Here is a 14,895-nt window from a genome sequence, read left to right as displayed (position 1 = left end):
AAAGATACATGTTCTAATCCCCGTTGTTCTGAGCACGTTCATTGTTGACCTTGATCTTTTCACATTGTCCACGTAGCAGCTGTTTTGGTGCTTTAAATTGTATACCACATTTTCCCTAATAATAAACAACCGTCATTTGTAAGGCAGGAATGATAACTGCTATCACAGCAGATGAATCTCTGGGACAGAAAGACGCTTAACAGGATAGAAAAGTCTGCAAAGCAAAATCATTTCTTTTTTTCCTCTTGTGAATTACTGGATAATTGTACCTCCTCAGGCCATCTTTAATAATTCAAATATATTAATCTGACTGTGGTTTCATAGCGAACATGCAGGAGGTGGAGGTTCTTAGTTTGAAAAATGAGGTGCAACATGTGACCCTATCAGGCAGCAAAGTACGCCACGATCTACATCGAAATATCAACAATAAGAGTGGAAACGTTCCGTAACCTTTCTCCATTCTCCTCTTGAGTCAAATTGGAGCCTCATACCTTCTTTCTCCCATCAGTGCCAGTGTACATGCATTGTGAGGTTCAGTGTATCTCCAAGTTGAGTTTTGGAAGCAAAACTTGACAAAAGCTCTGGGCAGAGTGCATTGCTTTGGCTAACTAAGCTGAATTAGACGGGGGCAAGTCCACTGGTTTCAAAACTAAGACCAATTGTATGTAAGTTTATGAGAAAAAGACTTATTTACTCAAGTGTCCTTGGGCAAGATACTGAACCCCAAACTGCTCCTGATATCAGCTTGTTGCCTTGCGTCCTCGTATTCTCGTCCAAATAATGTCACTTGGCTTCACTGGCTCCCAAAAAAAACCCAGGATGCGACGGCCGTGACACCAAATTTGGCACCTCAAAAAAGGAGGTAGGAAAAAAACAAATGGGTGACATCACCGTGGGACTAAACTTAACCGATTTACCCGCTGTCCTAAATCGGCATACTGCATATATTAATCTGTTGGTAACCATAGCAACCTTAATCAATTCACCACCACATCTCATGTTACACTTAGATATGCAGCAGTTTATCAGCTACAAATGTGATAATACAGTCTGAGAAGACTCTAAAAATAGTGAACTCTGGAGGAAAGTGCCACCACTGCGTGTCTGTGTGTGTTTTTTTTTTTTTTTTCATATATTAAAATACTATTTTGTGAATCATTGCTCAACAGTATTCACTGTAATCGGACCGATTACCTATCGGGCCCTTACTCCAGGTGCTGTTGCATTTAACCTTCAATTGATGCTCTGCTCTCCAGATGCTTCACGGCTACTCAACACTAAATCCCACCAGTAGCAAATGATGACTGATTGCTTCTGCATTTACGGTGATTTGCGACGTAGCAGCAGAATATTACACCGCGATGAAGACAGTGTATACAGTGGATTAGATAAGATGAAAGTAAAATGAACCCTGGAGAAAAATGAAAAACAGTAATAAAGTCAAATATCCACAGAGGGAACAGAGCGAATGGGGTTTATCAAACATAATGCAACCAACAATTACACCAGTAAACTGTGCTGAGAGTGAATTACAGTGTGCATGAGTGTGTGATTATTGTGCTTACAGTACAGCGGGCCTGCAATCAGACCTGCTCTGGAAGGTTCCACTCTGCCGTCAGTGCAGGGGTGTGCGGTCCGCTGGGGGGAAGCCAGATGGATCTGATTGGCCGAGGGGGGGGGTTTCGCTCTCAAGCACGTTTGTGGTGTTGTTGCTGCTCGATCACGTGTGTGTGTGTGTGTGTGTGTGTGTGTCTTCATATAGGGGCTTTTTCCCTCTTGTTATTCACACAGTATCTCTTCATCTCTCTCACTCTCACTGCTCAGAGGGAGAGGAGAGGAGAGGAGGGGAGAGGAGGGAGGTCTGTGGCTCAGGGGAGAAAGAGAGTAAGAAAAGGCCGAGAGATGAGATCCGAGCAGCGGAGTGTGGTCATGGTGTTTTTGGAATTTTATCATGGGGTGTTTTGAGTGGTGCATTCGAGGCCGGATATGCGAGGGAATGTGATAGAGTGATGGAGGGAGAAGGAGGGGGGGGAATATCAAGGATCTGTCTGTTTATTGAAGCATGAAGGAGAATATGTTCAACTGTTTACATGAAAAGGGGAGCTGGTGCTTAAAGAGCCAATTGATAGTGAGACCTAATTGCCACTTAATTCAGCTTCACACTGTGCTGGGGTTATTGCTGGTAGCAGTCTAGAGCATTGGGATTCTGGTTGATCTGCGTCTAACGATCATTCACATTAACCATTAATCCGCTGATTATTTCACAATTATTTGTTTAATCCATGTCAAAATTAGAAAAAATTGCCAAGAATGTTGTCTTCAAATCGCGTCTTTTGTCCAACTAACTGCCCAAAAACCCAAAGACTCTTCATCTACCATCATGAATTACCAAGAAAAGCAGAAAAAAAATGCCATTATGAAATGTGTGGTGGGTGATTCAGCAGGGTGGTGAGGCTAATCTAACCCAACAACCTTGTTAGCTTTAATTTGCAGCAGCCACATACTGAAACTAGAATGGTACTCAGTAGAGTTCATACCTCAGCCAAGGCTCCACAGCTTGAAATCTTTCCTCACTCATAGACCCCCGCCACCTAGCTCCTTGATTTCTATGGAAAAGACAAATACCTGCTTCAGTGTTGTAATGAAAACTAGACAGTGCCATGGATCTGTATCATGTTGATACTGCACTATATCAAATACTCCACAGCTGCACTGTAGAGACTAGTAGAGATGTATGTCTTTGATTTGTGGGTGTTAGATTTTGTGGTGCAGATTCCTTTTGTCTGCTTTCCTAAATCATTCCTTCAGTTCGTCCACCTCCTTTCCTTCTCCTCTTCCTCCTGTCTCCCCTTGATTTTATTCCCCCGTCCTCCCCCAATGTTACATCACATAGTGTTAAATTTCAGCCACTTAAACAAAAATATAGTTTTTTTTTTCTCTCCTGGAAAAACACCAGCAACAACACAGCCTCACACGCATGCCCTTCTTTAACTTTCCTTTCTCTCCACTGATAATATCCACACAAGCCTGAATGCATATGTGCATGCTTCCATCACATGTATGTATAACTAGATTATATGGCTGCCAGATTTACTGTTTTCAATAGAAACATGCCCAGATTTAATGCCTGTAGGGCCCCGTTTTGCTCTCTTTATCTTCTCTCTCTTCTCCCCCCCGGTATGACTATCCATCATGTCTCTCTCTCCTTCATGGGTGTCCCTCTGCCCGGTCATTACTGGGCTGTTTTCACCCTGAGCTGCCGGCCCCCCAGGGACCACCAACAATGTTCCCGTCCTGACAGGGGCCCCCCAAAGAACCAGAAAATGACCACAGTTTCGTTTAAACATGAAAGCTCCCCCAAGTTCAAAGTAACCTTTAAAGCACACATATGTAACTCTGAGACATTTAACACCAGGAAGTTATTTATTGTTATTATTGACTAGGTTCATTAATTCATGACCTTTTTGTCACGATCATAAATTTGAGATAAACTTCTATTTACTCTCCTTATGTAGAATAAATCAACGTGATGATAAATGGTTTATAACATTCTATAAAGAAGTAGATATTGGTGTTTAGCAATGTAGATCTCCTTGATGTTAAAACTGCTTCTGAATATGTTGAGTGGATGAGTGGAAGCTGGCCGGTTCAGTCTCTGGGAATAGAGAGATGAGTATTAGCGCGAAAAGGCGCAGAAGATTGGTGGAAAAAGCTTTTGGCCATCGCTTTATTTCACAGACAGGAAGCTGTAGATTTCCCCCGACAGCTCTCATGACTGTGACACGCTTCTGGAATCTGTACATGCAGAATGATATACTGACTGAGACTTGTGCTTCATGTGTGTAGCAGAAATATCTGCACAGTCTGCAGCTTTCCATTGTGAATTTCACCTTGCGAGTCCACCGATGCAGAAAACTAACTGCTTTTTCTTCCTCCTTCTTCTCTTCCCTTATATTTCAATCCTCTCACCCACGTTTATCCCACTCATGCTTTTAATCGCCATATTCCACTTTTCCATCCTTTAACCGTCTCTCATTCATTTGCTCCTGACCTTCCCCGCTGCCTCGCTGCCTCGCTGCATCCCTCCATCCTTCTCCTGTCATTCCCTTCCCTCTCGCTCTCCTCACTTCATCGCCCTCCTGCCCACTCTTCATCATTCCATATAATTCCTACATCCACTCCCACCTCATCTTTAATCCCTCTTTCGGATCCGTTCGCCCTTCCCGCTGTCAATCCGCCTCTCCCTTCTTCTTTTCCACAGAACCACGAGAGGGAAACGGCGCTTCACTGCGCGGCCCAGTACGGACACTCCGAGGTGGTTTCAGTGCTTCTCCAGGAGCTGACCGACCCGACGATGAGGAACAGCCAGCAGGAGACGCCTCTGGACCTGGCAGCGCTGTATGGACGGCTGCAGGTCAGTGAGAAAGACATTTACCAGTTTTTATGGAAAAAAGTCACAAGCTGGAGGTGTATTTTAACATAATAAAAGCTGCGAAAGTCCAGGGCTGTTTTGAATTTGAGTTTCTCAGAATTTAATTTGATCTCGGTGCCCTTTCACGGTGTTACAGTATGAAGGACATTGTCAGACTGAGGGAGTACATTCCTGTACCAGAAATTCTTTGCATACGGCTCCTTTGAGACAAGATGCTTGCCGTTTGTGTCCATAATAAAGTTATGAAGGTCATTTTAAAAGTAAAAGCTGCACTTCAGTTCTGATTCAGCCTGAATCTAAGGTACCAAAGCATTTATTCAGCATATGATTATGAATTTTATTCAGTAGAAGGTTACTGATTACTGCAAGATGGCATGTCCTTTTGGTTATTTCGTAGGACAGAAGCTGAAATCGCCATATAAAGTGTCTTTCCACCAAATTAGCTCTGATTCTTAAACCACTTATGTTAAAGAGTGTTGATGCTACTGAGCAGAATAATTGTAATCAAGGATGCATCATCACTGGACTTCGTAGACCACGACACACAGGAGACCTTTATTTTTGCAAACTTTGGCTGTTAATATTACAGAATTCCGGCCATATTGAGCATCTTTAATATGACATAAGTTACAGGCCAGGTGCCTGCAAATACCGTATTTGCATTTCAGAGGCAAAAACAACATTTTGCACAGTATAATTTTAAATTTAAATTGCAAGATCATTGCAGTATATTTATTTGGCCCATTTCCCATTTGGCCAGCATAAATCCCGGACACACTCCTTTTCGCACTTCAATTCGAGGAAAATCTGCTTTCTTTCTGGATTCCAGTTGGAAACTAACAGCTCAGGTGCTGTGAACAGTTCCATGCTGGTGAAAATAGGACACTCCATGATGATTTAAGCCTTTGAAATTAATGATAATGACATACAAACATCTGCCACTGGTCGCTACAAGGGCAGTGCACCCCTCACTGCATTTAATTTGCTATGAAAATTTAATTGCAAGTCCCAAAAAAGTAGTTAGCAGTGCTTGTCGCTCACCTCGCCTCGCGCAGCATCAGAAACAGATCAGGGGGTGTGGACAGGGTGGAAACCTGCTGAGGGATCATGTTCTTTGTTGTAATATCAGACACTTTTACCAGTTTCTGTGAGAGGCATGTGTGAACCTCTGCATGTATCCTTCAAGAAGATGGCAGGTGAAAGGCAGCAGCTGGTGACTCAATCTGTACGTTGAGCAGGACAACACGACACGACCACCCTGCATAGAATCATCTGGTCCAAACTGTCGGTCGCTGTTGACTTTTTTTTTTAAATAAAGTGAATATTTAAGGTCTTTTGTTAAAAATGCACGCACACATCAGTGCACGCTCACACCGAGAGGCGTCTGCCGCACGTGCCTGCTGGTGTTCAAATTCAATCACACATTCTCTCTGCTAAGGTAGTGAGTAATTGCAGCCAAGTCATACAGGTTTGTCTGAGTGTGAATGAATAATTTATAACGGCAGCGGTATTTCTAGCTCCCTCTCCCCCTCTGCATGATAATGAAGGGAAATCCCAGTGGTGGAAGCTACTGCTACATGGAGATGTAACTAACACAGGGCAAAAGTTTACTATATACACATGCAGCGCACACACATATACACTCAAATATACATATTAAAGGAGGGAAGCATACAAGAGAAAGGCGTGTTGTTGAGATATTAAAGGCACCATCCGTGATCAAACAGAAGGGTAGTGCCTCTACTTCTGCTCAGAACAGCTCCCTGCTGTGCTCAAGTTGACTGACAGGTCTTTAAATACACGGACTCGCATTGCAAAGTAAATAATGAAACAGACCATAAGGTTTTTTTCTGTTTAGGATCGGTTGACTCTAAGAGCAAACAAACCTCTAAAATGCTGATTTTCCACAAAACAGCAATGGTAATGATCGCAGATTTACCATTTGGAATTCAGTTTGAGGTAAATAAAAGATGAAACAGGCTGATTTTAAAGGCGGTGGCACTTCCGTGATAATGACGCTGTATTTCTGTGCCGCGAATGTGATTTCTTAACATCGCCTCTCTTTGATTCTCAGGGGCAAGGAAACATTCACTTTCTCTGAAGAACAGTGAAGTTTGTGTTTGCTGTGGTGACTAATGGCCCAGTTTCTTCAAACTGTGCTGTTTCTGACCCTGACATGCGGCTCTGTTCTGTTTCGCAGGTGGTGCGCATGTTGGTGAGCGCTCACCCCAACCTCATGACCAGCCACACTCGCCGTCACACTCCGCTTCACCTGGCTGCGCGCAACGGACACCACAGCACCGTCCAGACCCTGCTTGAGGCCGGCATGGACGTCAACTGTGTGGTAAGAGAAAATTAATAGCTTTTAGCTGTTTTTGCCCTCCATCGACATCCAAGGATTTAACACATTTCTGGCCCAAAAGCCTCACAGGCAAAAATGATTATGGAACGACAACATTGCTTTTTGTATGCTTTTTTTTTTTTGTAGCTATCTTTCTTTTGATGAAATTGGATTTGAAAAGCTCTCAGGGATGTCTGTATGTATGTATGGTTACTTATGCTAATCCACAGTTACAGCTGGAAGGTGTACTTAAGCAGGAAGTAGTTCCAGGTAAAGTGCTCACATCAAGATTAATGGATTAGTGTGAGTCATCTTGTTTTTTTTTGTTGCTTTTTTTTCAGAAAGACACTTTCCTTGTGAGTTATACAGATATAAGCTTTCGAAAATATGACTGAATATGTCGCCCAGTGAGATTAATTGTTCACGTTATTGGATTTTGGATTTAAATGTTTCCTCAAAAGAAACACACGTGTACACATTCACGTTCGGTCTGTAGGTGCGCAGTGAGCAGATTCGAGTAATAAAGCAGGACTTGACTTTGACATTTAATTCGTATTATCTGATGCGGCTGTGAATTGAGAAGGTTACTGGAAAGATATCTCTTTGTACTTTTGTCTGAGTGAATCTTTAACAATCTCTCCGACTCTCCACGAATCTCCGTCCCCCCTTCCCCGTCCTTGCTGAACGTGAATATTTCAGAAGCTGGCTCTCTTGTGTTTTTAATGAAAGAGGGTACAGCTTTGTGTTTTTTTGGTCTATATAATCCACCACGGGCGTAAAATGCTTGTCGGATTCTCCCTTTGGAAAGTGTGTGTGTGTGTGTGTGTGTGTGTGTGTCTGCCTCCATTCTTGTGTATCAGAGAGCTTGTGTAGGCGATTGCATGCCTCCCATGACGTGGCAGTGGAGAGCGATAAATAATTGATTGGTAAGAAAAGATTGGGAGGGCTGTAGGAGGAAGAGGAGGAGGAGGAGGAGGAGGAAGAGTACAGGGTGTTCCCTCAGAGTTCACGGGCGTCTTGTCTTTACACACACTACATCTTAAGTGGAGGAAATAGAAATACGGAGTCGCTTACAGCCTCAAAAAAATGTATCCTATTGCGTATTCTGGGCTGTCTGGACGATTCAGACGCAGCTTTGTCTTGACTCTTTCTGGGCCATTTGTTATTGTGAAGCCTTGTCAGAAAGCAGCCACGCTTTGCTGCCTTCTTTAACACAGTTTTGTTTCTCTTGAGACGATTTTTTTCCTGACAACCAAACTATTTGACTTTGCTCACTTGTCTTAAATGTTTAGTGCAGAAAAAAAAGCCCCTCACTGAATCAGTCCCCTAAGACTATTTGAATGGAGTCCTTTTTTGAATATGTGATTAGAATTACTGTCCTACTCACATTATAAGACTTGGATTTTCTGTCAGACTGTTTTTTAGTTTGATGCAGGAGTGCACAACACAACACAACACAACACAACAGAAGTATATCTTGTTTTTGACTGTAATAGAATCAAAGGTGTCTGGAAACAAATCATTATGAAGTCGAAGTGTCTCTAAATCTCATTCTCGACTGACTCGAGGGTTTTGGACTCAGATCTGAACACATTATGTGGGACTTATTGTACAGATTGTAGCCAAAGTCGCGTAATCTTCACAAGGCTTAAATTTGCTCTTCATTTAATCCCCGGTCTTTAGAGATACTGTGATTATCGCTCTTCATATTTTCACTGTCTTAAGTGTTACAATCTTTACATTTTGCTCCGTATTAAAAACAATGTGGTAGATCAGATGAAAATATGTCAAAAATGTGCAGGAACTGCTGGACACACAGTTTATAGCCAAACAAGAGAGTCTGCAGCTTTGCTAGCCCCTCTGTCAGGGTTGCACTTCTGTCTGAATTAAAGAGAAATGGATAACGTGCGCCACATTACATGGCAATCCATCCAAATCACTGTTGACACATTTCGCTTCAAAAACTCTCATGATGAGAACCTCATGGTGTTGCTAGAGATCATGTGAAGGGATCCCCAAATTCTTCAGGATGCCTCCTCTCAGTGTCTGTAAAATGAACAGCAGCTCAGCACTTGAGATATTTCAGACAGAGACGAAGCGTTTGGCCGACTGACGAACATTGCCACCTCCAGAGTGTTACTACAGTATTATAGATACCATCACTTTTCTTGTGAGACCCGCGTTTTTTTCTTGCGCTTCTGATATGGAAGTTTATGAGCTCTAGTTTTGCTGGTAAACACACCGCCCTCTTCATCCCAGTCTGCTGCTGCTCCTCCTGGGGTCACTTGTCCACCAGTAGAGCAGTCAGACCAGGCTACCCAACATGTCCGCTCTGCCTTAAGATCCCGGAGACGCTGCAACTGTGACAGCTTAAGAGGTCGGTGTGTAAACTACAGCTCACAATCTGCTGTGTCAGCTCCCCCGCTGGCTGTTTGTTTTACAGACTGACCACAAGAAACAGGACCCATTAGCACCAGACCACCACTGAACACACACTTAGGAAATAACATGAAACTCAAACTGTTGAGAAAACTTTCTTATAAATCTTGAATTATTAGCTGCATGTATTTTGGGGGGTGTCTTTTTCTTTTACACTGTGATACTTTACTCCAGTCAGCGCTGCTGCCTGATCATGAGGGATTGAAGGGAAACCGAGCTTCAGGGGGTTTCTGGGGCTCAGTAAGACTCAAAGCCTCAAGAGTCTGAATCAAGAAACAAGACAGATCAGATGCTGAGGAGCCGCGGCGGTGGGGGGGCGATCGATATCGCAGTCTGCCAGAACAAACATGAGAATAAAGAAATCCCATACAGAAATCTCCCTGAGAGTTTGGAACCTGAATGCGTAGCGCAGACTGATGATAGATCCGACACAGTGAGTTCACTTCTTCTGTTGTCAATGTGATCTGACTCGATGTTCATTTGCTACGAAGACATATGGCAGAACAGATGCTGCGCTCTTCCTCTCCCTCAGCCGTGTGAGTACAGTTTATATACAGTACATGAAGCATGTTAAATGGCCTTCCGCTGTACATTTAAAGTCATACGAGGGTCTGTGAATCTCACATTTTCACACCGTCTCCCCCAACAATATGTTAAAATCTGTAACAACTTTATTTCACCCGCAGTGGACAGTTCTGTGTGTACGGATGTGTGTGTGTGTGTGTGTGTGTGTGTTATTGTATTTCAATTCTGGAAAGACGGCAGTAGCTTGACCTGTTGGAGACTGGTTTCGTTCGGGTGCTCTCACAGCGAGGAGATGTGTGACTCAGCGGCGTTGCGCCCATCTTCTCTGCCTTCTGTCCTTGTTGAAGGCTGTGTGTGTGTGTGTGTGTGCATGTGTGTGTGTGCATGTGTGCACGCAGGCTCTGATCTGAAGAGGAGGGCTGTGTTTCTCTGCAGGGATTTGGCCTCGGGCTCCGTGTGTGTAGTGAAGATGAACACTGCGCGCCTTTGATTTGCCTCGTCCTCTCTCCTCTATTCGCGCTGCTGCAAATCTCTCTCTTTCTCCCTCTATTGCATTGTGTCTCTCGACCCAGAGATGATGAGCTCCGCGAGCCTTTGATACCTCAAATCTTCTCCGCAATTTACCTTTCACTCTCGTGCCGCTCCATCTGCTTTTGGGGGAAAAAATAACGCGTGGAAACAGCACCATCTTTTCTTTTTCTCTCCATCACAGACACAGCAAGGCGTATCGGTGATCTATTGCTCACCTGGCCTGCAAAATTTCCCTCTAGGTGGCTGGAATTTCATCTGACCGTGCTTGACGAGCGCGAGTCCCACAATTTGGAAATACACTTGCACTGGCGAACAGGCAGTTCATTAACATATAAACATTCATTCACACTAGTAGCAAGGTCATGATTGACCGTTTGGAGTTTCCTACTTGACCCAGATATAGAACCTTATTCTGATTTTAAGAAGCTCGAACAGATAAAAGGATTTCGAAGATCTCTGTGCGCGCAGCTGATGCTCATTACCACCAGCCGCAGGATAGAAACAGGCAGGTTTTAATGGTTTTACTGGAGAGAAAAGGCTTTGTGATGTCATGTCGCTGAGATCTTGTGTGTTTTCTCTCTCATTATAAGATGATTTAGGATTGTTTTTGTAGTCTAATGCCCTTTGTTACTGATGAGTTGTTTAATCATGCATAAAACTAGAGTTGTGTTTTGGAAAGAGTAACTTTTCTGCGGCAGATTTTATTTCCAAAGCTTAGAAGGAAGGAGGAAAATGTGTCTGCAGTGTAATGGTAGAGTCTGAAAAGTCCAGATGGGCTGATTATTTCTACAAAAGAAAAAAAAAAGTACATAGATAAATAACCATGGAAGCTGTATTGCTCTGGAAGACAATAAGTTTAGTTTTTTACTTAACAAGATGAACTTGAATTTTTTAGACTTCCATATGAATATTTGTCTACATCTGATCTTTCCTAGGAAAGTTACAACTATTGATTATAATATTATAATACAGAGTTTTTTTTTATTGAAAAGCAGCTTGAGTCCCATCTTTCTCTTGGTATAGTAAATATAAAGGTTAAGGTTAAATCATAACAGAGGACACTGGATCAACAGTGAGTTCTTTCAGAGAATCCATTGCCTGTTGGCCCCTGAATGCCCAAACAAGACGTATGTGATATCACTGAAAAGGTTTCGAGGTTCAATTTTATTGTTTTCTGTTTTATTTTGTAAGGTAAAGTTGATTTACTTCCTGTCTTGTCTTAATTGCCCTGGTGAGCTTCACCTGTCCCTGATTAGCCTCCTCTCCTGTGTTTTCCCTCTTCCTGTTGTCAGCTCCTCAATTTGCTTTGTGTTTGTTCTTCGTGTTTCATCTGCGTTCCTGTCTTGAGTTCCCCGCGCTTGATTCGGTTTGTGTTTGATTTGGTATTTGAATGTTTTGTTCTTCTGCGGTTCTTGGCTTTTCCTTCTGCCTGTTTAATTTGCCGCCTGCCTCTTTCTTGATCGTCTTTTCATTACAGCTCCCTTTTTGCTCCACTGTTGGTCTGCCTGCAGTCTGCACGTAGGTTTTTTTTTTTCTGCTACGAATCAAAAGAAAAGCTGAGAAACTCCACTTTTGCATTAGTTTTTTTTAAAGTATATGGGAAGGATGAGCAGGTCAAAAGTTATTAAAGGTGGCTGTTTTTAGCCACCAGTGGCTGTCTGCGTCTTTATTTTCACTTGTTGTAGGGCGTTTGTACGACGTGTTTAATTAGTTTATTAAGGTGTTTTGGCAGGAAATTAGCTCCATATATAGTTTTTCCAGAGACTGACACGTGGCAGTGATGTGTCGGCGGTCGCGGCTCGGCTTTGATTCGTCTTTCCCACTTTTTCCATACGTTGCTCTCTCTTCTCTCTCACTCTATACTACTGTTGGCTGGCTGTTGGAGCTTTACTGTTGATGGCAGTGGATGCTGTGGGCGACTCACAGATGGCCACCTTGGAAAATTGTCACGTATATTTGTGTGTGTGTGTGTGTGTGTGTGTGTGTGAAAGAGAGAGAGAGTGGTAGTACAGGTCAGTAATTGGAGTCAAGCCATATAGGTCTGTCTGAGTGTGAATGAATAATTTATAGCAGCTGCGCAGTCACTCTCTCTCTCTATGTGTCTTCTCTGAATGTTTCCATAATAATGAGGGGGAAATCCCTATGGAGGAACCTGCTGCTGGGTGGGCAGGTATCCAACTAAAGGGCAAAAGTTTAGTCTAAACACACACTCTCACACATGCACGCGCCTGGAACGACCCTTTCTAAGCGAACTCGGAGCATTTACATTCACCCCGACATCAGCGTCTGTGCCAGCAGCCGGCCTGAAACAGAAAGTCATCTGCCGCTCAATTCCCGGAAACTCTTAGAGAGTGAGAATCAGCCGCCTCACTTCCTTGTGACATCAGTGTGTGACCGCCATGGGAAACAGGACGGGAAGCGGTATAGAGATGACCGTGGAGGGCGGTAGGTTAGGAGGGCAAGTGGTGTGTGTGTGTGTGTGTGTGTGTGTGTGTGTGTGTGTGTGTGTGTGTGTGTGTGTGTGTGTGTGTGTGAGGGAAAAGGGGTGGATCGTTTCCTGCACCTCCTCTCACTTGCTTGTGGGTAAAAGATTGTCTCCTTGGGCTAAACGTCCACAGTTTGAGAATCCAATTAAGCTGTGAGGATCTGCGTTCACTTGGGATTTACACCTACAATATTCCCCCAAGAAGACGTTTGACCTTTGACCTTTGACCTTTTGAGGACACACTGTAGGAGCGGCCGCTGTCCGATGACACTTTTACTGCAGAGGAAACCGAACGACGATAGTAAGTGTGGCAGCATCCCCTGCAGAGGACGAGCGCAGCGTCGCGTTGAGTTGAATTTCCCGGCCGGGTGTCAGCAGACCTGGCCGGCGTCCAGACAGTTCGTCTTCATTAGGCTGGGAGTTTGCTTCAGTCCAGGTTTTCATCTGTGTTCTCAGGAAGCCGACCGTGAAGGATGAGACGAATTCAGCATGTGTATGTTGCTGTGTGTGTGTGTGTGTGTGTGTGTGTGTGTGTGTGTGTGTATGTTTCTCTGAGAGTTTGGTGGTATATCATGGCTGCACACATGAGTATGTGGTTCACATTCAAGTCTTCAGGGTCCCTGGCGGGTATTTTAGCTTCGAGCATGTTGTACAAGGCACTATGTCCAGTATGTTATAGATACATATAGAGACATAATGTCCCACAATATTTTAGAGCAGTAGGTGTCAAATTTTACTATCACTAAAGCAGGTGACTAAGCACTAAGGCGGGCATTCAACATTTAACCTTAAAAGCACAGAAAATCTTATGTTGTATCGTTTTTGACTTGATCTGTGATCCCTCTGTGGGCGTGGATCCCTCCGTTTCAGCTGCCCACTGCCAAGCCAAGCTGTGATGACGCGTTTCCACTACAGCCTCACAAAAAACAGGGGGCAACCAAGCTGAGAGCTCCATACTGAACACTGGTGTTGACTCTGACAATGAGGAGAAATGCGTCACTGTGATCACGACAATGGCGAGGAACCCCACACCCCTGATCGAGGAGCATCAGAGTGCACTTCAGAGATAAAAGATTATTACCAACATGCCGTCATGTTTGTTTATGATGACTTATAATGGGAGAAACGTCACATACTAAGGGTGGGCGATGTCTACAGAATTGGCACATGTTGACGTCAGTAGTTGAACATTATGATGGACGACACTGCTGTTAAAAGTCACTGATGGTCTGTTTCCTGTCACCAGCAAACGGACTCATATCCAGTCTCACAGCCCTGCAACTAATAAACTAGTTTGTGGCATTGAATTTCACCTGCTGTGTAGAAATAAAGCTATATAAGTAAATTCAGATTAACTTGACCAGCATCAAAATCACACACATGATAAATCTCTTGCTGTTTCTGTCCTAACTCCTCCCACGCAGGCTGATTAAACAGTTCGTTTTCTCATTGTGGCTCCTGAGTGTTGCTCTATTAAAAGTGGGCTCATCAGATTAATCGTCTCTCTCGTCAGCGCTCATCCAAGACGGAGCACTTACCGGCACCCCCGCCCCCCCCGGCTGGTTTCCACGCGTTGCATCACATCACGTCCCCATCAGGAGCACCGGAGGCTGGTGCTGTCCGACGTACTGTACATTTTCCACACGGGCTCCCGCTGCTCGCGTAACCGTTTGAAATCGGTGCGCGCTGTTTAGAAATGTGACTTTGTGTTAATCTCGCTGAGTCACTTTCATTTAACCCGCCAGAAAGGGAGAGATTGTATCAAATAAAAACATTGTCTTCTTGCTCCGTTTGAATCCCTTCTAAGGCCTGTCGTGCTCCCAATCCACTGGCGTGTTTGATGTCTATTTTTGTCGCCATTTTCAATTGTTAAAGTGATGGAACATTAACACACGCACACCCTCCCTGTCTCTCCCCCACAGACCGAGAATGGCAGCGCCCTCCACGAGGCAGCTCTCTTTGGGAAGATGGATGTAGTTCGCCTTCTGCTTCACTCAGGTGGGTCTATAAATGCATCCTGGAAGAAAACAACAACAAGGCGAGTGCGTGTGTGTGTGTGTGTGTCTGTGTGTGCGTGTGTATGTGTGTGATTCCCTTCCTCTTTTTGGCTTGAATTTGCCTTCAGGTGAACTCCAGGCATCT

At 43.9% G+C, this 14,895-nt stretch overlaps 1 protein-coding gene across 7 annotated transcripts in view; it reads left to right on the top strand.

Annotated features, from left to right (window-relative positions):
* The window catches only part of anks1b (ankyrin repeat and sterile alpha motif domain containing 1B), a 228,106-nt gene that overhangs the window by 74,409 nt on the left and 138,802 nt on the right, over window positions 1-14,895 (top strand). For 5 of the 7 annotated variants that reach the window (XM_037122295.1, XM_037122294.1, XM_037122297.1 and 2 more), the window contains exons 4-6: window positions 4,262-4,414; window positions 6,633-6,776; window positions 14,676-14,751. In XM_037122295.1, the coding sequence (XP_036978190.1) occupies window positions 4,262-4,414; window positions 6,633-6,776; window positions 14,676-14,751 (373 nt within the window). Of the gene's footprint in view, window positions 1-4,261; window positions 4,415-6,632; window positions 6,777-11,508; window positions 11,635-12,896; window positions 13,055-14,675; window positions 14,752-14,895 lie in introns of those variants that run through there. The other 2 variants (XM_037122298.1, XM_037122299.1) reach the window with 2 other exon arrangements.

The sequence above is a fragment of the Acanthopagrus latus genome, chromosome 14 (assembly GCF_904848185.1).
Source record: "Acanthopagrus latus isolate v.2019 chromosome 14, fAcaLat1.1, whole genome shotgun sequence".
In the NCBI taxonomy this organism is placed as follows: domain Eukaryota; kingdom Metazoa; phylum Chordata; class Actinopteri; order Spariformes; family Sparidae; genus Acanthopagrus; species Acanthopagrus latus.
This window is presented reverse-complemented; position numbering and strand designations above follow the sequence as displayed.